The 24,669-nt window shown below is 45.3% G+C and overlaps 1 protein-coding gene across 1 annotated transcript in view; it reads right to left on the bottom strand.

Annotated features, from left to right (window-relative positions):
* Positions 1-2,186: 2,186 nt before the first annotated feature.
* INSR (insulin receptor) overlaps positions 2,187-24,669 on the bottom strand; it is a 56,375-nt gene continuing 33,892 nt past the window's right edge. Inside the window, exons 5-21 of the mRNA XM_074927988.1 lie at positions 24,309-24,453; positions 23,855-24,069; positions 21,384-21,510; positions 20,444-20,694; positions 19,864-20,031; positions 18,995-19,196; positions 14,041-14,312; positions 13,684-13,826; positions 12,882-13,041; positions 12,474-12,573; positions 12,141-12,208; positions 11,690-11,919; positions 11,246-11,356; positions 11,004-11,163; positions 10,016-10,145; positions 9,646-9,780; positions 2,187-8,029 (exon numbers count right to left, since the gene is read on the bottom strand). Coding sequence (XP_074784089.1) covers positions 7,675-8,029; positions 9,646-9,780; positions 10,016-10,145; positions 11,004-11,163; positions 11,246-11,356; positions 11,690-11,919; positions 12,141-12,208; positions 12,474-12,573; positions 12,882-13,041; positions 13,684-13,826; positions 14,041-14,312; positions 18,995-19,196; positions 19,864-20,031; positions 20,444-20,694; positions 21,384-21,510; positions 23,855-24,069; positions 24,309-24,453 — 2,972 coding nt within the window. The 3' untranslated portion in view covers positions 2,187-7,674. The remainder of the gene's footprint in view (positions 8,030-9,645; positions 9,781-10,015; positions 10,146-11,003; positions 11,164-11,245; positions 11,357-11,689; positions 11,920-12,140; positions 12,209-12,473; positions 12,574-12,881; positions 13,042-13,683; positions 13,827-14,040; positions 14,313-18,994; positions 19,197-19,863; positions 20,032-20,443; positions 20,695-21,383; positions 21,511-23,854; positions 24,070-24,308; positions 24,454-24,669) is intronic.

The raw sequence follows: 24,669 nt of genomic DNA, 5'->3' as shown, positions 1-24,669 counted from the left end.
GAGGCACTAGATGGCATCAGCACCGCACGCTTTCTGTTCCACCAGCAACACCTCCTCGCTCCCAGCCCAGCCCTGGGCTGGGGAAAGTTGGGGAATTTGTCAGGGATGGGGATGAGGAGAGCACTGAGGATTCACCTCGACCCCTTCGAGAAAGAGGCACTTTTTGCAAAAGGAAAATCGTGCTACTCGCTTTTATAATAATTAATTGTGTGTGTGTCAGCCGATATCCCTGGCTCCTGGCGAGGGGCAAGGTGGAGAGCAGTGCTCCACGTGGGTCCAGGGCAGCCCCAAACCGCACGTTCGGGTCGGGTGGGAAAAGCCGATGGCCACGGCCGAGGCGCGAGGAGCTCAGGGCTACAGCCGGGCTGTCGGCCGCGGGGCTGGGCAAGTCGTGCTGCACCTGGACAGAGCCGTGGGGAAGGAAATATTAAAGCAATAAAGTTATGAATTCCCCCAGCTGCACCCTCCCGCCCCGCTGTCAGCCCCCGCCAGGAGCCCGTGTTGGCAGCAGCTCGGGCTCACGCGGGCGGTGGCCATCCCGAGGCTACGAGCAAGAAGGCAACGCGGGGATTTTGCTGACTGGAAGGGAAGCAGGATATCTTAACCGAGCAGATAAATACAGCGAGCAGAAAAATAGCAACAGCGAGTCCCCACCTCGGTGGTGCAGCTGATCAGGAAGGAAATCTCGCCTCTGGTGAAAGAAACTTAAGATTTAAGTGAGAAAGATTTTACACTTCCAGAGCGGCGAGAGGGCTCCCGCTGCAAGCCTGGTTACTCAGCGGCAGGACAGGGATGAAACACAGCCTCAGACTTTTAAATTAAAAAAAAAAAACCTGCCTACAGGGAGGGAAGCCTGGGTCCATGCATGTGGAAATAACAGAATTACAGTACAGAGAAGCAGCTCTCGCTGGTTCAGGGAGAAAAAAAATCCCTTTACCAACGTTTACCCGACGGCATCAGGCTGCCGAGAACCCCACGGTGAGGACACAGCCAAGCCATCAGGCAGAGGAGTTCAACTGGCTGCAGACCACAAGCCTGTAATTGGCAGATCGGTGTTTTTTTTTTTTTAATTTTTTATTTTTTTTCTTAACACCATTCATTTTGCAACTGAAAGTATTGCTTATTCCAAGATACGAATTTAGTGCTTTCTCTGCGGTAAAGCAGCTTCCAGTCGCTGCACAGACAGCAGACACAAAATGAACAGTTATTCTTGGATAATTTATTCAGAAATTTAATATAAACAGTTAATTGTTCAATATTCTGACACACAGCAAGATTTTTTTTTTTTTTCTTTCTTAATATTCAAAGATATTTTCTGTACATGTCACTGCTTGGCTCTTATATACGAAAACATTGAAAAAATAAATCGAGGGGGAAAGTTTTTCTTTTTTTTTCTTCCTTAAAAAAAAAAAATCATGGCACACTTGATCCTTTATTTCAAACAAGAGGTATCTGCAATACTATTTGCATTCTGGAACCTTAGATATGCAGAGAGAAAGGTGGGAGCAGCAAGATTAAACAGGAAAAAAAGAAAAAAAAGACTTCACAGAACAGCACCTAACCTGTAACTGAGTCTAGTTTATTTAAGGGCAAGCAGAAAGCATTTGCTTCTGGCTGTGTTTGATAAAGCCAATGTCCAGTACCCCCATCCGGGCAGGTCCTCAAACACAAACCGCTGTGTTGATGCTCCGGGAATAAAATCATTTCCCAAACTGAAGGAGAAGGTGGTACTTTTCCTTTTTAAATAGCGTTCTATCTTTTCGGATTTAGGAGTGGCCTTTCTAAAATTCTCCCTCCGTTTTCATGGGGCTTGATTATAGGAGAAGCATTTGGAAACTGGATGCTGCTGGGAGAATCTGGATTAGCGGGAGTTTTGGTGTCAAGTTCAGCTCGCATCTCTCAGGCAATTAGTCCTGAGCTCGAGCTTTACTGGTGATGCTGGGACTCGGCTAAGCGAGCACGTCTGTGCCCACCTTTAAACTCTGCTGATGGTTCCTCTTCAGCTGCCAGAACTGCCCCAGTTCCTCCCAGCTGGTGAGACCCTGCTCCTACAGGGACATTCTGGACTGAGAAAAAGCTGCTATTTAGGACCAGCAGTTGGAACACTGGACTCAGAACAAAGCAACTACTAGAAAAGAGAATTTCTTACCGATGGCAAATCTGTTGGCAAAAAAATAACGACGCCGTGGGAGTTAATACTAACTTTATTATACAATATTTAAAAAGTCATTTCTCTACCTGTCCCCCTTATAGCTTGCATTGTTAATTTGCTGAAACTGCAAGAATAAGTGCTTACTTTAGAGAAGGACAAGCAATTTCATTGTAAAAAGAAATACACATTTAACGACAGCAGATTTGCTAGAAACGGGAGCTTTAGAATTGCTTTTGAAGAGTCGGGTTCCTCCAAAAGTCAATCGTACGATTGGCTTCACTCTTGCGACGCTCGTGACAAGGCCAAGCCACGACAGGACAGGTTGAACATGTTAATGCTCTTACACCAACGCTCACAGACAGAATCCAAGCAGAGTTAACACAGAGCCAAGCAGAAGGTAATAAAAAGGCCAAATTCAATGAAGCTCATACAAATACCAAACTAATCTTATTCTGAATGTCACGTATTTCTGAAGAAACTATTGATTCCAAATCCATTCAACAGCTCCTCTCCCTGGACCACGTGCACAGGAAACTACGAGGGGCATCGTCGGGGAAAGGGGTTCCCAGGAGCCTTCCCACGGCGGGGGGCAGCTTCGAGGGAGGCGGGGACACGGCGAGAGGATCACAGGGATGATCTGCAGTTTCTTGCTCACTCCAGGCTCTGAACCGATCTCACAGTGGATCACGGGAGCACCTAACACAGCCTTGAGAGTAAGGTTTTTATGGCACGAAGATATTTTACTTTCTGACTTGTAAAACAAAGTTCCAGTCTCGGTATCGGGAATCACCGCTGGCAGTGAAGGGCCCAGAATACCTTGGGGTCCAGCTTCGTGTCACAGCGACGTGAAGAGGGAACTGGATTGCTCCCTCCCTCCCTCCCCTAAAGCAGAGGCTCACGAAGAACCCCCACAGCACCCTTTTTGCTCCTGTCTTTTTCCCATTTGCCTTCATCATCCTTAGGTCAGTAACACAGTAAGAGACTGAGGTTTTTCCGAAGAGAGACCAACATTATACGCAACATACTAAAATTAAGCGAAGTGTCCCATCACTATAATACAAATTTAGGAGAAAAAGAGATACGCTACCCATAAATTAAGAGTACCCTTTAGCAACCTAAGAGCAGCCTCTTCCATACCAACGCAGCTGCTTCACGATCAACAGAAAATATCCTCCTTGCAGCGTGGTCTAGTTCCTACCACCTTTCCCAAGCCAGTGCTGGCACGGTTTATGATTAGCTCTTCTATTTTACAACACAATAAGAGTATTTACAAGCAGCCAAGCAAGACACGTTTCTAACCTAGCAGCCCAAGCTCTGCGATGCTGCGCTGTACTGCAAGAGAAGTACCACATTTGCAAGAGGCGTTCAGGAAGTGGCAATTGATTTTAACGTGCAAACGTTTCTGAGAAACCTCTCCAGTCTCACACGCTTCAAATATTGGCTCAGTGAAAGCACAGCAGAGCCCAGACAGCTGTTGTGTGCCCCTCCCGCTCCACCAGCTTTAGAGACGGCGAAGCTGCGGGTCGTTGCTGAACCCTCCCTGTCCCCAGACCGTGCACAGGAGGCTACAGCAGCTCCGGAACAGGTCGGAGTCTGCCCAGCTGCCCTGGGCTGTGAGTGGGAAGTTCTCTGCCCGCTAAGGGCAGGATCCAACCCTCCAGCAACTACTGCCTCAGGAAAAGGAAGGAAGAGCTTCCCGGTGCTGGCTGCGCTCCTCCAGCCGTGCTCCCTGCTGCCCTGCGCCATCGCCTGCCTCCTCCTCACGGGCAGCAGCGAGTGCTCGTGCTCCTGCTGCTGTTTCCTCACCCCGACGGGGATTATGCTGGAGCTCCCCCGACGAAGGGACACGCACCCCTCCCGGGCAGGAGGCCTTTGCAACACCCTGCACAGAGGTTTCATCCAGCACGTGCCATCTCCACTCGTCCGCGACCCCGGTGGCTCTGAACGGGCGTTGGGGAGATGCAGGTGAGGGATTTCAGCATCCCCGGGGCGAGGATCTTCCAACACCAGAGACCAAAGTGTCAGCTGCGGGCGGGGAGTAAAGGATTTGCCACAAGTGAGAGCTGGGCTTTACAGGTGAGGTTCATTTCTCCTTCCTAATTGTATCACACGAGCGTGTGTGATCTTTAACAGCCACGAGTGGCAACCGCTAGTGTTACTTTTTTGTTGTGTGGGGTTTTTTTGTTTTTTTTTTGTTTTTTTTTTGTTGTTTTTAACAAGGGGAAAAAAGATATCCTAGCCACTAGTACCTTAACGCCTTTCCTCACCCTTGGCACAATGGGGGGAGGATGACTGGAATCGCCTTGATGCACACTACTGGGTATGAACAGCGGCTCCGTGCGGTGCGGAGTGAAGATGACAACGAGCCATGTGAACGGACTGCCTGTCCCCAAAGCAAAACACGTTCTCCCTTGTTCAGTGATCTGAGTGTTGCAAATCGTGTGTACTCACAGGGCCAACCAATATCAACTCGGTTTAAAAGCCAGACCCAATACAAGGTTCCAACGTTCGTTGGTAGAAAAGATCTGCCATTCCCACAGTTATGATCACTGCAACTTAAAAAGCGTTATCGAAACAAGGCCGTGCTGGGAAAGGTTTATTTTGGGAGGTCACATCCAACCAGCAGGACACTGGGTTACCTGTGTGCAGCGAGGGCAGTGACCAAGATACCCCAAATCCAACTCCAACAACAAGGGCTGGTCACAGTCCCTGCTCCACGCCGGCAAGTGCTGCTCCAGAAGGAAGCAGTCTACTCCTTTTAGGTCATTAGTTCACTAAAGTCCAAACATTTAAATGGCTCTCTTGTTCCTTTTTTTTTTTTTTTTTTTTTTTTTTTAAATCACAACAGAACTAAGAGGATGATATGAGAATATCAGATCCAAATTCATAAATTGGTTCCTTTGGTCACTACAGCTCAGATCAGTGATAAACAGTGACGAGCCATTCTCCTACCCATTCCCTTCGGTGAATGGTCCCTAGTATTGGAATCAGCTGATATTGATTTTCCCTGATCCACAATAGGTCCAGACCAGAATATTTAAACAGGTTTAGAGGTGCGTAGTAGTAAAAATATCCTTAAGAAAGCACTGAGGTAGACTGCACCAGAACAGGACAAAAATAATCCCACCGCATCCACCTGCCAAGATTTTTACGGATACAAATTTACACGTTCTGTGTGTTTAAGAAAACAAATTGTTTGCTGTTTTTTTTTTTTACAGTGTTTTATATATTAAAATAAATAAAAAATTCTAATAAGAAAAACTTCTCTTCCTTAGAAAAGTGTGAGAATATGTCTTCTTTCCTGCAGTGTAGTATAGAGCTGCTAAACAGTTACTACTGCGTAAAGCAGAAGAAATGTAAACGAGGCCTTTTGAAATCGAAGGTTCTTACCCATGTCTGGACTCTACATTTTCCATCTCTAACTTCGTGAGCGACCTGGACCCTCCCCCTTTGTCCGGACCGAGCGGATCCAACCCGCCCCGAGCCCGACAGCTCATGCTGGGGCAGAGTCCCTCGTCCCCCCGTGGTGCTGCACCGGGGGGTTTGGCTGCAGCGTGGCTGAGGGGAGGGGGCTTGGGGAGGCTCTTCCCTACGGCCTCCAGCCCCTTTTGTTTCAGATTCAGGGAGAAATCGGCTGCACTGCCTGGGCTGGAATAAAAAGCCCCCGAGCAGCTCGGTGTCCCCACTCTCACTGAGGCAGGAGAACCCGGATTTCTCCCGGCAGAGCACGAACTGGCTCTTGGCCTTCTCCAGAAGCGGAGGACTGAGCATCTCTCTCTCCTTCTAAAACCACCTTCTGCGTGACAAGGGCCTGGCAACATGGATCACCTCCACTTCTTGCTTTAGCACTTCTCCCTGCCAGCACACTCCCTCATCACTACGAGACACGTTTAGTTTCACAATTATTTTCTAACATCTTAACGTTCATCAGCTCTGTCTTTTTATGCAAACAGCAGCGAAACAAAGCACGGTTCAGAAGACAAAAGCTGACATCCCGAAGAGCTGAAAGCAGTGGCTAACGCAGGCGTCCTGGGCAGTCTGTGGGACACAGGGTGGGTATCTCGGGAAAACACCGACGGCCTGGAGGCAGCACGAGGCCGGACGCCTGAGCAGCAGCAGACAGGCAGCAGGTAGCTAACCACAGTCACATTCAGCTTCTGCTTCACGTGCAGAGCCAAGAGCCTTGTGCTCTCCCCCCTTTAGATCGGCTTTAGCGTCTCTTTTTTTTTCGGTTGGAGTTCTTGCTCGTCCTCTCTTGCTGGCAAAGCAAGGGATGCGGGGGCCAAGGAGTAGCAGGACTCGGGGCTGGGATGTTCTGGCGTCCTTCAGCCCCACAAACCAAGTGAAGTCCCAACTACTTTATCTCAGGGCTTCGACTGGAGCCGGCTGACTGCGTTGTATAAATCATGAAAGTGTATTACAAAGCCTTGTCAAGTATAAACTTAACATGTGCTTCATAGCTCCTAAAAGGGTAATCGGCTAAAATTAGTTCATTCTGAAATCTTTGGACCACTTTAAGACCAAACAATCCCCCAAATTCTCCCCTCCTCCGAAAGGATCATCAACAGTCAATAATTTATATGAAGTTAAAATTTAAACTAAAGACATTTTTAAATATGTTACAACAAACAATATATATACTCAATGCTGTAAGGACAGAAAACTCTGTATCTCAGGTCAGGGGACTCCTACTTCGTTTGGTCTTGAAAGTACCCACAAATCTCAGATTTCTGCTCCTTTGGCTCCCAGCACATTTTCCTCATTTGTTAATGAGAGAAAACCTACTCCCAAGAGTCCATAGTATAAAAATAATCTGTTTAGGATTCGGTCACTCCAGGGAAATGGGGAAAAAAAAAAAAAGAGAAGTACACACTTCCAAGAAGAGGAAAGCTTCTGTGAGAACATACAAAACTTATGTACAAAAAACCAGAAGTGTATATTTTCCTATACATATACACCCCACATATATATACTGCACACACGCACATACACACACACGCACGCACCCCTGGGATTTAACCCATTTAAAAAGTATGAAAGCAGCAGCTATTGGTCAATCTGAGGATCTGGCGTGTCCGACCGATGTGTTGAATCCTTCAGCTGTAGTGAAGAGTATGCCTGAAAGCCTGGAATTCTACTGGAAATGCTTTTGTCCTGCAGAAGTTTTGTTCCGCACCGTTAACGCTGTAGCTCAGATACCAGCAAATTTCACGTCTTTTGTTGGCAAACGTGGATGCTCCTCCTTCAAGTTCAACTTACACGGTCGCTTCCTGTTTTGAAACCATGGTTACAGAAGGGACAGCAGCCATGGAAACCTCTTCCATTTATGTTCACAGATAAGTCCACTGACAACCAGTCAACTTGGCAATAAAAAAAAAAAAAAAAAAAGAATTAATCGCAAGATGATTAAAAATCTGAAGAGTTTGTAGATGTGTGTCATACACTGTGGCAGCAATAACAAGAGTCCTGAGATTTGTGGAGGGGGAAAAAGCAGACACAACCCTTGGGCCAAACAGGAAGCGTTAGGAAGGACTTGACCTGGGCATGGAGAGAATCCGCCCGTTTTTCTTGCCACCGTTCATGTGAGTGTAAGGTATGTGCTCTTCGTAGTTCCCCTTGAGAGCCATGGAGGGTCCGTTGTCCCGCCCCAGGACTTTGTCCCTCTGCGAGTAGGAGGAAGGATCGAGGGGAATGCTCTCCATGTTCTCAAAGTCCATCTCGTACTCCTCCGTTTCCAGAGGTTTGTTCTCCTCACTGTAGAAGAACGAGACCTCGTGGAAGCTGGGGTGCAAGTCCTCCTTCAGCATCTCGATGATCTCGATGAAGGTGGGGCGCATTTTGGGGTTGTACTGCCAACACATCTGCATCAGGCTGTGCCTAGAGCAGGACAAACAAGAGTCAGGGGTAGGAAGAAACAATCTCACGTAGGCTGGGCTGGCACAGAGCGGGACCGGTACCCACGTCAGACCACCCACCACCCACTCCTGTGACACTCCGAGTTGTTTGTTCTCTTTCCAGTCTCTGTATTTGCCTGTAGATCCTGACACTCCTTTTTTTTTTTTTTTTTCTCTATTTCTGTCTAGATCAAAAATTCCTTCCAATTCCTTCAATTGTTCTTAACTTGGCTTCCGAAGGAAACGGGGCTGCAGTTCACATACTCTGTGTGTGCTTATAGCCAAGTCACAATTTTTTAATTGATTCAATTTTAATTTTAACTCAGCCTGAAAGATAACAAAGCTCCTAAAACTTCAAGGAAAATAGGAGGCTGTGCAGAGGACAGAGGTCCTGTAAACATCCCACCCAAAAGAAAGGCTGCGGCAAGAGGTCATATGTTATCAGACACTGTGGAGGAAGAACTTAAAAGCACAAATAAAGTTTCAAACTAGAGTCTGTAACTGGCCACGAGAGACAAATATCCAGGACAGCTTTTTTCATAAGGATACTCACAAAACAGGTTTATTTTTTGACTCTGGAAGTGCTGTTTTGGCCAGAAGTGGGCTGGGGTAAGAACCAGAACCAGTGAGTTACCATCTGTGTTCCCTCTGCCAGGCAGGGCTCCTTCCCCTCACTGCTGCACGCTGCTTCAGCAGCAGCTCCTGACACCCACCACAAGGCCCTAGCTCAGGTTAAACGGGATTTTTTTAATTAATCTGACAGAAGCAGCTCAGGGAGCATCTGGGTACGCAGCCGTGCTGGCAGAGCTGGGGACACAGTAAGCTCCAGGCAGTCACGAGCAGCTGTGGAGAATAACACTTAACCCCAGCGCAGGAGAAGGTCTGGCTGCAGTTTGGAATCTCTGCGAGGTGTTTTTCACTGCCCTCTTCCCTCCCTAACCCTGCTGGCAGCCTGGCTTTGTGCTTTAATGAGTCTGCAACAGAAATGAAAAGGCCTCGGCCATGACAAACAGCCTCTTGGCTCAGCACAGCCTTCTCCTGCCTCTCTCTCCTCATTAGCCATAAATTGGATTTCTGAAAATCAGTAGTAAAAAGTTGTAATTCTCAAGACTATTTACGTAATATGGAGATGAATGACAGAAAACCTCAGCAGACCTGGGATTAACAAGCCGCTCTCCAGCCTCTGTAACCACGTGGGTGCAGACCGTGACCAGGCTTTGCCACGTGACATAAGCCAACTGCCATCCACTAGTCCGGAGTGGAGGAAAAACATTTTGTCTGGGCAACTGATACAGTGCTTATTTGTATTTTAAGCTTTTCCAGTGCTTTGTACTTCCTTCTCTTGAGTCTGTACTCACAATGTAAGGTCCAGGTGGGTTTAATTTCCCTCCTAGCCAAACAGGCTGGCTCAGGGCTGTAATTCCTGGATCACTAAGGACCCATCGGTTGAATTTCTGTGAGAGGTGGCTCACAAAAATCTGTTTTGTTCCTCCCCAACAGAGAAGGGGTTAAGAGGTGCCACATGTGGGGGTACATTTGTTGGCCACACTTTAGCTAAGGAGTGCAGCTTGGTCGACTGCCGCCTGCTTTACTACTTACAGCCTCTCTGGGCAGTTGTCTGGCTGATCCAGGTATCCTCCATCCATGACAAACTTTAGCACCTGCTCGTTGGAGAGTCCCTGGTACGGCTGCTCTGCTAAACTGCTGATTTCCCAGAGGACAACACCAAATGACCTAAGAAAGAGAGAAGACTCCCAAGTGAGAAAAAAAACCCAAAACATCCTGGAGATCTACAAGCGATAGACTTATTGTGGAAAATACATTCGAAGAACACGACTGTATTTTTAAGAAGAGGGTTTCAAAACGATGGGATTGTTTTCTCTGTAAGCGACTCACAATTTAAACTACATGTGTTAAAATAGTGAGCTCCTGAGCTGGGATCCACCTGGGATTACAGAATACAACTCACCACACGTCGGAATAAGCAGTGAAAACACCATCCTTTAATGACTCGGGTGCCATCCACCTCACAGGCAGCAGGCCCTTGCCTCCTTTACGGTAATAATCGGTCTCATAGATATCTCTGGTCATGCCGAAGTCTGAGAAAAGCAATTGGGAATGTGTTAAATGTCTCTCCCTCCACGTTACTTTTACCGTGCAACAACTCCAGACGAATGTTTCCTTCCTTCGACGTCAGGCTGTTTTCATACACCCAGCAAGCCTCCTGTGGCCCAGCCTGCAGTCATCCGTCACCTTGTGATTAACATTCAAAACATCTTCCTTTTGCCTGTATTTTTTTTTCTACGGAGCCGTGATAGAGACTCCAGAGTAAAAATTTTTAGTGACAGCTTCTATTCTAAACATTATTTCTATTCATTCCCTTTAAGTAAAACAGAGCTCTCTTTCCCCTGAAACCCCACTGCCTTGGCTTTAAGTCCAAAGAGGTCTGAAAAACCACCGCGCTGTGGGGTTTGGGTTTATTTTTAAATGTTGTATTTACTATTTCTAAAAGGGTTTGGGTTAAAAACTGGTTCTTGTGGAAGATAACTGACTTTTAAAAGGCACCCGACCTACTGATAGGATTATGAACTTTTGGTTTGTTGTACCGAACACTTTCTTTATCATGATTCTCACGAAAGCAAAGAACAGTGAGATAACCCTCAGGCTGGAAAGACATTAAACTTTGTGGATAGAGGTTTGAGAATTGAGAAGGTGAGAAAAGCTGCTCTGGCTCTAAAGGAGATGATCTTCTTACTAAAGCCCCTACAGTTCTTTCACAGGGAAGAAAAAGAGTTTTTTGCTCCTTCCCCACCACCAACGTCTCCGTGTTGGGGCATTTCCAAAGGTGAAAAAAAGTGAAAATCACCTGCATTGGCCACATTGGTCTTGGGTTTCATACATTTGCCTTTACAACAAATACGACCCACAGAATTATCTTCTGATCCCACACTACATACCTCCAATTTTTACAGTGAAGTCTTCTGCAACCATACAGTTACGAGCCGCAAGATCTCTGTGAACAAATTTTTTGGCATTCAGATAGGCCATGCCATCAGCGATCTCTGCAGCCATCTGAATCATTTCTCTCAGTGTTGGTGGTGGACGACCAGGGTTATTCTACAAGAAATGAATAAAGAAGTATTAAAAACCGCATCAAGTTACTCTGTTGCACAACAGACTCCCTCTGCCCCGTCTTTACCTCAGCATCAGGTCTCAAAGAGCGAAGGTAACTTTTCAAATCTCCATGTGCCATTAACTCCATGACCACCAGAGTAGGTTGCCCTTTTGAGACCACCCCGAGGAGGCGAACCTGGAAAATAAGTGAGAAATTCCCTCAAGGTTGTGTCCGAACACACTGGGCAGAGCCCAGCTGTGAAAAGAGGGGGTTGCAGCAAGGCGCCCAGGGAAAGAGCTCAGAACAGCACCGCAAAGCCTCGTCATGCTGAGTTTTGAAAGAGCAAAGGTGAAATGATGCAGGTGCATTTTATGAAATATGCCATCGGAAGATCCCAGCTCTTTTTGATCAACTGCCTCTGCAGACAAGCTGCTTTTGCAAGCTGAACATCCAGCTCCGAAAGCGCTACAGAACTCTTAGTTCTGTGATGGGACTTGCTAATCAGGCGGGGCACCCAGCGAGGCTTACCACATGATGGCAGCTGAACCCTTTCATCACAGAAGCTTCGTTTAAGAACTCGATGCGCTCGCGGAGGCTGGCTGATTCGTTCACAGTTTTCACAGCTACTCGAGTCTCTGGCTCCCCCTTCACTATGTCCTTGGCAATCCCTTCGTACACCATGCCGAAGGAGCCCTGTCCCAGCTCACGGAGGAGAGTGATCTTGTCTCGTGGAACCTCCCATTCATCGGGGACATAGACTGTTGAGCAGAGGGAAACGTTTCTGAATTGAGCAAGTGTCTTTCGAAAGACATTTCTGTAGCAGCCTTGTTTAGTGCTGCCACAGGATGCCATGGGGATGAATTAAAAATAAAAAAACCACTAGAAAACTCCATAAAGACGACGCCAATCCCAAACTGCTGCGCTGTCTGAATGACTACACAAGAAATAAGTCAGGGAAGAAAGCCCTCACTGCTCTCACCATCACTGGCGCTGAGATATTCAGGGTTAGAGGATGCGTAGAGGGGTCCAGTTGGTCCTTCGGTTTGTCTGGAAGAGAGAGACACAAATTCTTCAGCACATTTACAGGCTCTGACACATTAGAACTGAAGGCAGTTTGATTAATTCCCCCAGCATGCAGGCAAATACAAACTGTCCCAATTTCCAGAGGGACAAAATATTTCCTAAACTAAATTAATGTTGCAATCATTATCTAAATTAGAAAATAAACACAGACTTACTCCCAACAAATAAATAAAAACTTTGGATGTAAGTTTTGCTTGTTCTGGTGAAAACAACATAAAATTGCACTCACCTCTTCTTCACAAGCACATAAGCAGCTCCAATAATTCCAGCAATTATTATGGCAAAAATAATCGGAACAATTATAACAGCAATATTAGGCTGAGCGTTCACTAAGAGAGAAAAGAGAGAATTGGGAGGGAATTGGAGATATTATACAGGTCCAAAATCCAAGCCTTCCTCAATAAAATCTCCCCCTTGAATAAACTGGAACAAACATGAAACTAGAAGCTATTTCAGATACAGAATGTGAGGCTGCACAGAATAAGAACTCACGAAGCAAAGCCACGCATTTCTAAATAATTTCAGGTTTTTTGAAAGTATTTTATGGCTCCCAACGGTTCTCTGGGCACTGCTTGCTAAACCTCCATCCTCCAAAAAATAACCTGGGAATGAAATGTTAACAATAAAATGAACTCACAATAATCAGCCACGTAAAAATAGGTAGGTTCTGTCCATGAGCCATTTCCAGCCAGTGACGTAGCTCGTATACGGACACTGTAGTTTCCAGGCTGCAGTCCACGGAGTTTACAGCCCTGCTCGCTGGCAAAATGCTTACGGGAAACGCAGTAGTGTGCTTCCTGCAGGAGAGGGGAAGAGGAAAGCTGCCTTACACTGCCTCTGCAGGGACCCAGAGCTCTGTAACAGCACACCAGGATTTCTACCTCGCCTCCTCGTCTGGCAAATGTACACAAATAGGTCTTTCACACGCTCAGGTCTTTTCCAATATAGTGCTTTGTCCTGGATTTGCATTTTACAGTTTAGCAGTTCAGATTACAGAGAGCATGTGCCATTTGCTGTACTAGAGCTCAGCCCTGAAATCTGACCGGGGTTGGCAAACCCTCCTACCCCCACGGCACGGGCATTCTGCACCCACAAGCTCTCTGCCTGCTTAATGCTTTCTTAATTTCTCTAAGCAACTTATATTTAGACGTACGGTTTCCATCGTTCTGTGAAATAGAATTCCTAAAAAAAAAAACCCCAACCCTGCAGAACGCTGGTAAATTAGATAAGGTTATCTGGCAAACAGGCAGCTTAGAGGCAGATTTTTATTTCTCGATGTCGTCCCAGTTTTTTTTGGTCACACTGGTTCATGCACAAGGAAATCAAAGAGGACAGAACACCATCTGCACAAGGACTATTAAAGACTGAACAGTCCCAGACTCCCAGGTGGAGCTACTTCTCCAAATGTGCCACGTTAAGGGACAAGGAGAAATTCTCACCTCTGTCTCCCCGAGACGTCCGTAATTCACTTCGTACAGCACAATAAGACCATTTGGCTCCTTTGGTTCTTGCCACTTCAAATGCACAGTGTTTTTTTCAACCAGTTCATGGGTAACTGGACCGACGATGTCATCAGCCTTAGCTAGAACCAAGTTTATGATTAATAATATGTTTTATTTCATGTCTCGGGCAAAACTCAAAACTGCCAATACTTCATCCATCATCCTTTCCTATCAGGACACAAAACATAGCACCAGTCCTACACAACGTTTCTGTACTTCAGCTGGCTCCCACAGGAAAAGCAGGATTTTGAAAAACAGTCCTCAACCCAAAGCAAAGCTCAGGAAGATAATTACCTTCTGGCATGGTCCTGGCACTGACATAAGCTGCCACACTGCATCGGGACTCCTGAGCATCATGGTTACAGGCGTGGAGCTCAATGCGATACCCGGTGAAATGCCGCAGGCCTGAGATAACCAAAGACTCCTTAGACTTGACTTTTTCAAAAGGTTTCTGTTCCTCTGCGTTCTCAGACGCTGTTGCAGAATTGTTTGGAGAGGATGCGATGGTGGGTATCACCACAGTGGCATTTGCCACAGAGCCAAGGTCTCTTCGTTTTCTTGATGGCCTAATAAACAACACAGGTTGCAGTGTTATTTGTTATATTCAGTGTAAACACATTCATCGGAAGAGTTAAAATGGGAGGGCTCAGAGTGCCTCTGAAAACTCAAATTCAAGCCTCACATTTGCAATGTAATGAAGAAATTCAAGAAATTCAGGACTTTTTTTTAATTTAAAAAAAACCCCAAGCAATGTTTTACCCCCTATAACGCACATAGCTTTTAAAAAATCAGTATCCCTGAGATTCCCTCTGTGCACAACTTCATGCAGGAAAAAAAAAAAAAAAATAAATTAAAAATATCCAAGTCTAAAGTGTTTGCTTGAGAATTCAAGCTCTTCTAGATCCTCTCAGCTGAATACAACTTTACTAGGTTGCCTCACGGATGCCTTGTACAGTGTTGCAATGCTTTGGAGTTCATCTCCTACACATTCGAGCTTCGAGCAAATGAGGTCACACCACAGCCCCCAGGCCTGATGACCTTAGATGTGCCACATATTCCAAGTGTCATAAACTTGCATTTCTAAAGCCTAAGACCAGTTTCACAGCTCGCTGGAAGACATCTGCCACTCCGAACCCTATGCCCGAATCGAGATGAATAGATCATTTTTCTGAGAGACCAAATCCATTACGTTCTTCCCAACGGACGCATTTAAAACTCACAGATTCAGATTACGTATTAGCTGTGGAGTTTTGTTAACCAAATCTCGCCTCTCAAATTATTGCACTTCAGTCTGAAAATCAATTTTTTTGCAGTTGTGAAAACAGAACTGGCAGTGTGATCCTGTCAACTCCCCTGTTTGCAAGTTGAGTGCTACGAGCCAACTTCAATGTCAGATTTTGTCAGTAAATTAACAGAATAAATTCAACAGAATTAAGAGCCGTTCATAAATTTCATTTTCTTGGGGGGCAAAAAAAAAAAAAAGGAACAAGAACCAAAACAAGACTCCTCATTCTAACACTTTATATCCTGCCACACATTTGCCACAAGGAATTCCAAGTTGGGAACTAACCAGTGTGGTGAATCAGTAATAGTATTTAGTTACACAAAAGGAATTAATGCCATTTGAAAACTGGACCATGTATTTTAAGGGGATGATGATATTTTTTTTTGTGTGTGTGTGTGCATGTGTGTGCAGCTATTAAAGGGTACAAAGAGTGACCTGAACTGAACTCACACTTGAGAGGCGTCTCCAGTCTCTAAAAATGTAACAAGCTGTTGAAGCAAATCTTTGCTGCTGAACTGAACTTTCCACTGCCACCCTCTGCCTACCAGGCAAATGATTGGCCAACTACAACGGGGGATCGTGCAGATCAGATCTTTTGTCTGGTGTTATTTCTCCTCCAATGGCAAACGCAACCAGCTGGAAAGCTGATTTTAAAATTGCCTGAAACTAAACATCGGGATGTACACAACAACATAAGAATATTCATCCACCTGATGAAAAAACGGGATGCCAAACGGCAGGTTTCAGCAAAGCACATTCCAGTTTTTAGTCTTCTCTTTCTCTAATTACTAATTAACTCATTCTGGAGCTGCTGTTGTCTCAGTTTGTGCATTGTTCTGAACGGTGTCCCCTAACAATGGGGCAGAGTTTAGAGACCCGGGTCTGGGTCAAGCCACCTCCCTCCTTTGGAAGGATTCTTCATGGTCAACCAGAACCTTGTTTGGACTTAAAAGTAAAGCTACATGCTACTGTTTACAAACTGTGGATTCAGCTGTTCCTCGTGTTTAAGAGAATTTTGTTTTTCACAAGTAAAACAGTAATTTGACCACTGATGCAACACAGAGTAAAATGCAAGAACAACTTCTTTCTACTTAAGTAATAGAAAGCAAGAAAAACATTTGAAGCTGTAAACCCCAATCTTCTCGTATTTATTATCCTGGATTTGCAGCAATTTTCTTGCCAAATTCTCTGTGTTTTCAAACATCTGGTGTTTTCCCATAGTCGTTCTAGTGGAATTCTCGTTATAGCCATTTCAAGTAGCTCCAATGACCTTCCCTGTGAAATACTCAGATTCAGGTTCCTTCTGCTCCTGCTGTCAGGGACTGTCAGTGTGTGGTGGCTCTCGGTTCACAGAAGGAGGGAAGTGACAACTTATCACATGCAATACAGCCCATGTCGGGGGACTTCAAAAATGCATTAGCTAGCTGAAGCCAAGTTTTTTCCACACACCTGAAACTAGCAGAGGAACAGCTGGTTTGTCTTCCCCCTTGTGCTGGCAAAAGCATTTATGTATTTTGTCTGTACAATTAATTGGATTCAAGTGGGAAACCCAGAAAAAAAAAAATTACTTTTCATGTGAGCCATTTCCCAGATCTTGTTCACTCTGTAACCCACTATTTGTAATGGCACAAGTGTGTGTGACACAGAAAGAGAGAGGATAGACACAGAGAGAAGAGTGAGACTGCTTCTTCTGCAGTACTGATAGTGGAGAGTATACATGATATTACATCCTGAATAGCAGCCATTTAGTTCCCCTCTGCCTCTCAGGACTTTTATTACTTTTGAAAATCTTTCCACGCTTTCCACAGAATGATGGAGCGGTTGAGGCTGGAAGGCACCTCTGGAGATTGTCTAATCCACCCCCCTGCTGAAAGCAGAGGCAGCTAGAGCAGGCTGCTCAGGACCACGTCCAGTCAGGTTCTGAGTATCCCCAAGGATGGAGACTCCGCAACCTCCCTGGGCAACCTGTTCCAGCGTGCAATCACCTATGTGCTCCAATCTGTGCAAAACTCGTTCCAATCTAAGAGCAAATAACACAGGAAAGAAGAAACAAAGCATCAGCTTCTGATGGCCACTTTGTTCAGCTACAAAGGGAGGTTACAAAGCACGTGGTGTAAAGATACCTGCTAGCTCTGACTGGGAAGGTGGGTATGGCAAGAAGCATTTAGAAACTTCTCGTTTGCCTTGCCAGTGCCAGAGCAAATGAACCCACAAGACTTGAGATAGTATCTCCTAGAGCAGCTAATCAACGGTGCACATGGGGAAGGAACAGCTTCTGTGATTTCCAGAGGGGTTTCCCAGCAAGTCAGCTGAGATCAGGCCTGGACTAAGGCAGATCCGCAGCAGAGCCTCGTACACACCAGACACTGCCCAGGGATCCGACAGCTGGGAACAGGGCAGGAGGAGAAAAACTGCACATGGAAAACAAGGAGACAAGACATCAGGGGAGGAACTTCCCAACAGCTCTGTCTTCTGCACCCCTGCCATCTCATATTCCCGGCCAGCCTCATCTGTGGGATTCCTCCCCGTGACTGGCAGAAGGTTTCTTATCTCGAGGGGAGTCCTCACAGGGCCTGGAGAGAGGTCAAGAAAGTACCAGGAGCCACGCAAAAAGCACCTGAAGTAAAACACACTTCACGTTCAGTTGCCAGGCTCTGGACAGGCTGCCCTATGAGCAGGCAACAGGCACAGTATTCACAGGGAAACTAATTCTAACTTATGTTGCCACAGCCTGAAGCCTGTCAGAAAAGACAAGCAGGACACATGCCAGCAGGAAGGTATCTTTACTGCTGACTTATAACAGCAGAAGGGGCTTGTATTAAAAGGATTAGTTAGCCTAGGGGAAGTGGAGATTTTTTTTCCTTAGCAGGCTGACAAGGTGGCACATCTTGGTGATTGGTTTCTTCCTAAAATACATACCCCAGAAACTGGCCTGAGAAGCATCCTGGGCTGGCTGCACAACAAAATTGAAAGAAAAAAAAAAAAAAGAAAAGAAAAAGAAAGAAATCAGATTGTCAGAATTGTCTGCCTACATCAAGAGGAGTTTGGCTTTTGTACATGGCTTGGTTCTCCTCTGCTTTTGAATATGTGGTGTCCTGGCATCATCTTGCAGACTGAAACCTGTTCTGATCAGCACTAACAGCAAAGAAAAAAGCAAAAGGAGTGACTCTGCACAAGCTTCCAGGTGACAATTGCAGGCATCAAACCAGGCTCACGGAGAAGAGAGACTGTCGAGTGTCTCAGTAATAAAAAATGTTCAGTGCAGTAACGTAGCTTTTGTCAAGCAGCTGAAAGGAAATGTTTATTAGCTAAGGGCAGTAAGCAGAGAATAAATTTAGAGCACAAAACGCCTGACAGTGAAGAGGGTAAATCATTACAGACTCTAACCTGATTCCCAGAGCTTCCTCTGTAAGTTGCATATGAAGTGTGAAGACATTCAACACCACTTAATGTGACACTGTGTGTGCCATTCAAAACAGGACATTCACCACCCACAGCAGTTGCATTCCTCATGGTATTGGAGGTATTTCCCAGACTAAGTGTAAGGAAGACCGCAAATACCGCGCTAAAGGACAAGGCTGTGGCATGGTAAACTTCCCTTTTCCTTTCTTTTCAACTGCATGAAAAGCTAGACCACAAAATTTGAGGAGAGAAAAAAAATAGCTGGTTTTGGCATCACCCACGTTTAAATGAGCTGCAGGCATTTAGCTATTTGTTAAGGATTCTCACTTCATTCTCGAGCTGAGGAGAATCCAGAGGCAGGAAATAAGAGCAGGATCTTCCAAATCTGTAGTAACTCAGGTGTAGGTGCTCAGCTCCCACACCGACATTCAGCTGGACTAGAGAGTCTCATGGCAGCCCAGAGACTGGCAGTATGACCACATCCAGCCCAGTATTTTTGTTCAATAATCGCTTACATTTCCCTACCCCGATCACCTGCACAATACCGTTTGATATTCGTACCTGGGGACAAAAACCTCATTGTGAAGATAGTTCTCAAATGTCTTGCGGAAAGCAGACTCCTCCAGCTCCTTTTGTATCTGAGAGTCTGTTTTAGGACAGGAGCAACATTCTCCGCTGACATCCTCACTTTCACTTTGATTATACTTCTGAGGGTCTTCGGATTCAAAAGGAGGAGACCAGGTCCTTGAGGGCAGTTTTAATCCTGCGGACAAAACAATTTTAGTATCACTCATGCTTGATGTTTGATCCTACAAAGATGCAAAAGTAGTGTACACAAGATTCACAGCACATTTGGGCATCCTGAGCTTTCACATCCAGGATTGAGCAGCTTTCCCCTCTTTTATGACAGGCCTTTGATTCAGAACTGTGCTGGTTTTGAAATGGAGCTCAGATGCTGCTGTAAGCCAGAGTTCTTCCCCAGTTCATCTCAGTTTAGGTAACACAAGGCAGCAGGTGAGATTTTGGGAGTCCTCAGTGAAATTCCGTTCTAAAAGAATTCCAAAACAAATGGGAATTTCTTCATGTCTTCAAAAATTAACTTGGCCACTGATCTCTAGAAGCACAGATATTTTCCCTTACTATGTCCACGGCTGTTACTAAACTTGTTACTCAGTTTAAAAGGAGTAAGTGTAGAAGGGAGATCTCCAAAGGAAAAAATATCTGATTACTTTGTAAAAATATGTTTTTGGACAGCTTCTGCACATAACTTGGCAGTAGCATGTAACTGAACAGTGGGAGAACACAGCTGTTTCTTGAACAACAGTCTTAAAACCAGCAAAATTAGGCATCCAGAGCACCCCCAAAGTGGGTGAAAAATCTCAAGACAATTCTGAGAAAGCTTGAAAGAGTGGCACGGGGGGAGAACTCACCTTTTAAGCAGTAATCAAGTTCATAAAGCTCACTGTCTTCTGCCTGCTGCTGCCAGAACACCAGGTAGTGCGTGATGTTTCCGTTGGGCTCTGAGGGTGGCTTCCACTTCAGAATGATTTGGGATGAAGAGTTGGAAACAGATATCGGATCCAACGGGACAGATGGAACTGCAGGGGTGGGAAAGGAGACAGAGGTCACTTCCACTGCTCTGCGAGAGCTTGACAGAACGAGGGAGAAACACAGGCAGGTTTCCATTTCCACGGGAATAAACGGTGCTCTCCGTAGTGGGTCCGCTGACACCCAGCGACCCGGGGGCAGGACACACCAGGGTGCACACAAGCTCTCCCTGCACACAGGCCACACGAGCCTGAGGGAAGCAGCACGTGTTGGCACCACGTCCCCGTGCAGGGAAGCACAGATTCTTCCATTTGTTTAGGAATACCTTCCTACCAAGGCAAAGCAGCAACGGCAGTGCAAAGTTTCATGGATATGGGACTATCACAACTACCAAGCAGAAGACTATTTTAGGTCTGTTTTTCTTTTTCACTTGCAAGGCACCATTAATTAAATCATACTGACCAGTAGCGTTGGTCTGGACGTAGATGATTTCACTTTTTGCTCCGTATGTTCTTCGTTCATCTGAGAAGGTGACCAGAGTTTTAACAAACACAGCATACTGGGTCCATGGCTTCAAGCCCCTCAGAAGCCAGCCTGGCTGGGCCTGGGCTTTGGGCTCATTTGACCGTGGGGGTGGGTCAACATCCACAACTGTCCAACTATTTGACCCACAAGCGTCTTGGCCATCAAACTCCGTCACATTTTGGTATGGACTTTAGAAAAAGTAGAAAAGCCTCAAATTAACAGAATCCTAACTCAAGCTTTTAAAAACAACACTTCTAAAGACATCACTGAAAGTTATAAACCTTTACCCTTTGCAGAAAGTTTAATTATCTCATTGTATTTATTCTGAAAATGAAGCACAGGAGCTTTGCAACCTGGTTTCCTTAAACAGCATCATAATCATTTACTGTTCCACAGATGATCCCAACAACTAAATCCACGCTCATTATTTTCAGCTTTAAAAAATTTATAATTTTATAATTTATAATTTTATAATTTATAATTTTATAATTTATAATTTTATAAAAATCAGCTTGGTAACCTTGATCCTAAAAGAACATTCCCCACCTCAAAGGGAATAAAAACCTCAACACCCCATGGATAGAGGGGGGAGATGATGAACTCCATGGTTGGAGTATGTACGTTTGGAATATCTGGAACAACTCATGTTTGGATTGCTCTTAAAATGAGGAATTTTGACTGTACACAACTCAGGTAAGTCAGGGATCTTAATGAACACTTTTATATAAGGGTTTCACCAGAAACTTAAGTGTAGGAGCCAGCCAATCACTAAATTGTTATGCCTACAGCAGGTTTAATATCTACTCTTCAGTGCCAACTGCCATTTGTGGAAGCCCAGCATGGCTATTATTCTGTAACCTAACAGCGGATCACTTACGCTTCTTTGTAAAAAAGCATAAATCCCAGGAGATCACGGAAATCGGGAGGCCAGTACGGCTCCCACTTCAACAGGATCTTGTCATGAGATGTTCTAATGGAAGAAAATTTCAGCAATTCATTTTCGCCTGTAACAAAAGAGAAGTGACGTTAATTTTGTTAATGCTAAAAAATAGATGTTTTAAATTATTTTAGAAGTTTACTTTCTCCACAGATAAATATGAAAATGTCGGCAGTGAGAAGAGCTGCTCATTAAGACCCTCTTCAATGCTATTCCTGCCTTAAGCCAAGGGTTGGTGAGATGATCTCCTAAGGTACCTCCCAGCTTAAATTTCTCTATGATTTTATGAAAATCCCCGTAGAAGAGCTAAACCAAATTCTAATAAGCGGGAAATCTAAAGGCAACGTATTTTAAATCTCATGATGATCTACACAGCTGAACCCAGTCGTATAGCTTGCACAGAAGGCAAAGGCTACAAAAAACTAAGTGCATGAATTCCCAGCCTTGCCTGGGAGTAGCGTGGTCCCTTTGCAGACAGGGGGGAAGGACAACAAACAGATGCAGGAGGGTGGAGTTTTGAGGCCCAAGGGACACGTTACAATACGGTATGTCCGAGCAGCCCAAGAAGGACAAACCGTGTAGCTCTGATTGGATTTGCCATTCCTGCAGTAGCTGCACAAGGGAAGAAGAACATTCATTTCACTGGCACCACATCCAGAACAAACAAGGCTGCTTTTTTTTTTTTTTTTACTTTTTTTTTTTTTGGTAAACAGGATGCTGCCAATGTGAAAATTAGACTGGCAACTTTAAAACAAACAAAAAGCCAAAAACACTGGCAACCTGTGGTTTGAGGTGGGGAGGGGGGCGTGTGTGCAGAGAACAGCTCAGCAGAGCAGAGTTAAAGCTGACAAAGAGAAATGCAACCCGTTTCCTCCAGCTGCCTCTAAACAAAACACCCAGCCAGTCTGGGAGTTGCACACAACCACATGACAGAGCTGGGTTTGAGCCCCAAATCCAGTCTCATCCCCAAATGTGGGAAGAGCTTGTTAGTATCTCATGGGAGATGACCTGTATAGGCAGCTAATTCCTGGTCCCTCCTTCACTCTGTGCAGGTAGAGCTGTGATATCCCTGAGGGTATGGCTCTATGTAGTTTTTTTTCACTGGTACTGCCAGTTTTTAGGTAGGCAGTCATTACGTTCCTGTCTCCCCACTGTGCTGGCACGGCTGCATGTGTTGATATGTGGCAAACCAGATCAGGAAACTGATTCAGCTGAAAGATCTTCATTTTTAAAGTCTGTTCACAAATAGCTACATCAGCGTAACAAGGGCAGAACTGGGGAAGGGACTGTTGAAGCAGTGCTGTCGCCAAATGCAGTTGCAGCCGTGGGATGATCTAACCTGCACTGCAAGCTGTGAAAAGAGCAAGGAACTGAAATGCAAGGGACTGAAATCATAGTTTAATTAATGCTGGGAGTTTTGGTGGCAAAAACCTGCTTAAGTGCCTGATGTGTCAACCTGTGTGTGCTCCTGTTCCTGTGTGCACATAGAACTTTGTGGGGCTAGACAATAAATCAGAGCAGAGAGATGACACAACCCAAGAACAACAAAGGAGAAATGGTTTGCTGTTTTCTACCCCACATTCACCAGTCTGGCTCACCACGCAGCCCCGTGAAGAGTTTTACCAGCATCAACAGGGAATGGGGACTGCGTGTGGCACAGGATGGGAACAGCCAGCAGGGTTGGGGGTTGCCCAAGGGATGTGCTTATGGCAGTATTGCTGCCAAAATAAGTGTCTGCAAAACTACATCTTCAGTGGATGACTTCAGTTAGAGCATAAAGCAACACCGGGTGTTTGCTCCTCAGCCGTGCTGACACAGGCATCATCTTATCATTGTTCCTGGAGAAAGCTGTTAGCTTAAAACCCTCTGAGAAGCATAACAAAAACTGTTGGAAAAATTTCTCTGACTGTTGTCACAGCAATCCCCTCACGTGGCTCTAGAGATGGGTGGAAATCCCGTTTCTCTACTATGTTTACTCTGTGTGCATGCTGTCGCCTCATGACATGGGAAAAGAAGATTATGACTATTAATCAGGTACTCAGCAGTAACACAAAGTGCCAGTCTGGACTGAGGTTACGTTGTGCTAAACTCTTCAAAAAGACACAACAATACACTCAACCTGGCAAAACTCACAGCTGAGCACACAAAGAGCAAACTTCTGAAGACCAAAGTTGGCAGAGTAGGCTCCTGGCCAGACGCTGAACCCGTAAGTACTTTTACTCATGACATATTGACAGTGTGGCCACAGCGCACAAGCAAGTGGCAAGTCACGTGTGTGGGGCTTTACCAAAAGGACAAGGACAGTCCCTGGAAAAACATCATAGGCTTAGGCTGAGAGAAATGAGTATGAGGTTGGCAAGGCAGAGGGAAAGGGAAACTGTAAGTCTTGCTGCATCCTGAGACTTTCTTACATGAGGCTTGATCGCCGTTCGTCTTCAGGGCTATGTCGTTCCTTTCCTGACGTCCCTTAGTCCCAGAGATCTCCTCCATCTTGTGGATTTCTGACAAACACAGTTTGGGATTATAGTGGAAGAAGAGTTTGCCTCGTGCAATAGTGAGGTTGTGCTTACTCCAGTCCCAGAGTTGGCGAAGATTCTGGTTGTCCAAGGCATAAAAGGAATAATTCCTGAAAGCAGAGATGAAAATGTGGATTGGGAGGGGATCCACTGAAAACTCTTTTTTCCTCATGCACTAATCCAGACAACAAAGAAAAATGAATGCAACTATCTTCCCTGGTAGGCCACAAGCCATGGGCAGAGGAAGGTTTAAAAATGGGAATTGTTTACCAATACGAATCACCCTGATAGCACTGGCACTCCTCACACTTGACAGCATTAAAATAAAGTATCTTTTGAAAGAACTCACCCAGCTTCTAGGGTTTCTCCTCTGATCAGATGTAGTTTACGAAAAAAAGAAAGAGAAACCAAGGCGTAGGACCGACGAATTTTTAGGTAACCTGAGATTTCTTCTATCAAGCCAAGATTCGCTTCTAGTTCAGCTGCTATATTATCTGTGGAGAGGAAAATATTGGGTTTAGTTTTCTGATATCACAGAGAAAAACACTGTGGAACCCCAACATATTAAATAGAACTCTTTTACATTAATTCATGAGACCTTACAAAAAACAGTGAGCAAAAACCCCAAATGAACATCACAAGAGCCTTTGCTTTGTGGTTCTTTATCTGCATCTCTCTAAGACTCAAAGTTGTCAAAGCAAAAGAGAAAT

The sequence above is a fragment of the Athene noctua genome, chromosome 27 (genome assembly GCF_965140245.1).
Source record: "Athene noctua chromosome 27, bAthNoc1.hap1.1, whole genome shotgun sequence".
Taxonomy (NCBI): Eukaryota; Metazoa; Chordata; class Aves; order Strigiformes; family Strigidae; genus Athene; species Athene noctua.
The sequence above is the reverse complement of the archived record's forward strand: the minus strand, read 5'-3'. Positions and strand labels throughout refer to the sequence as shown.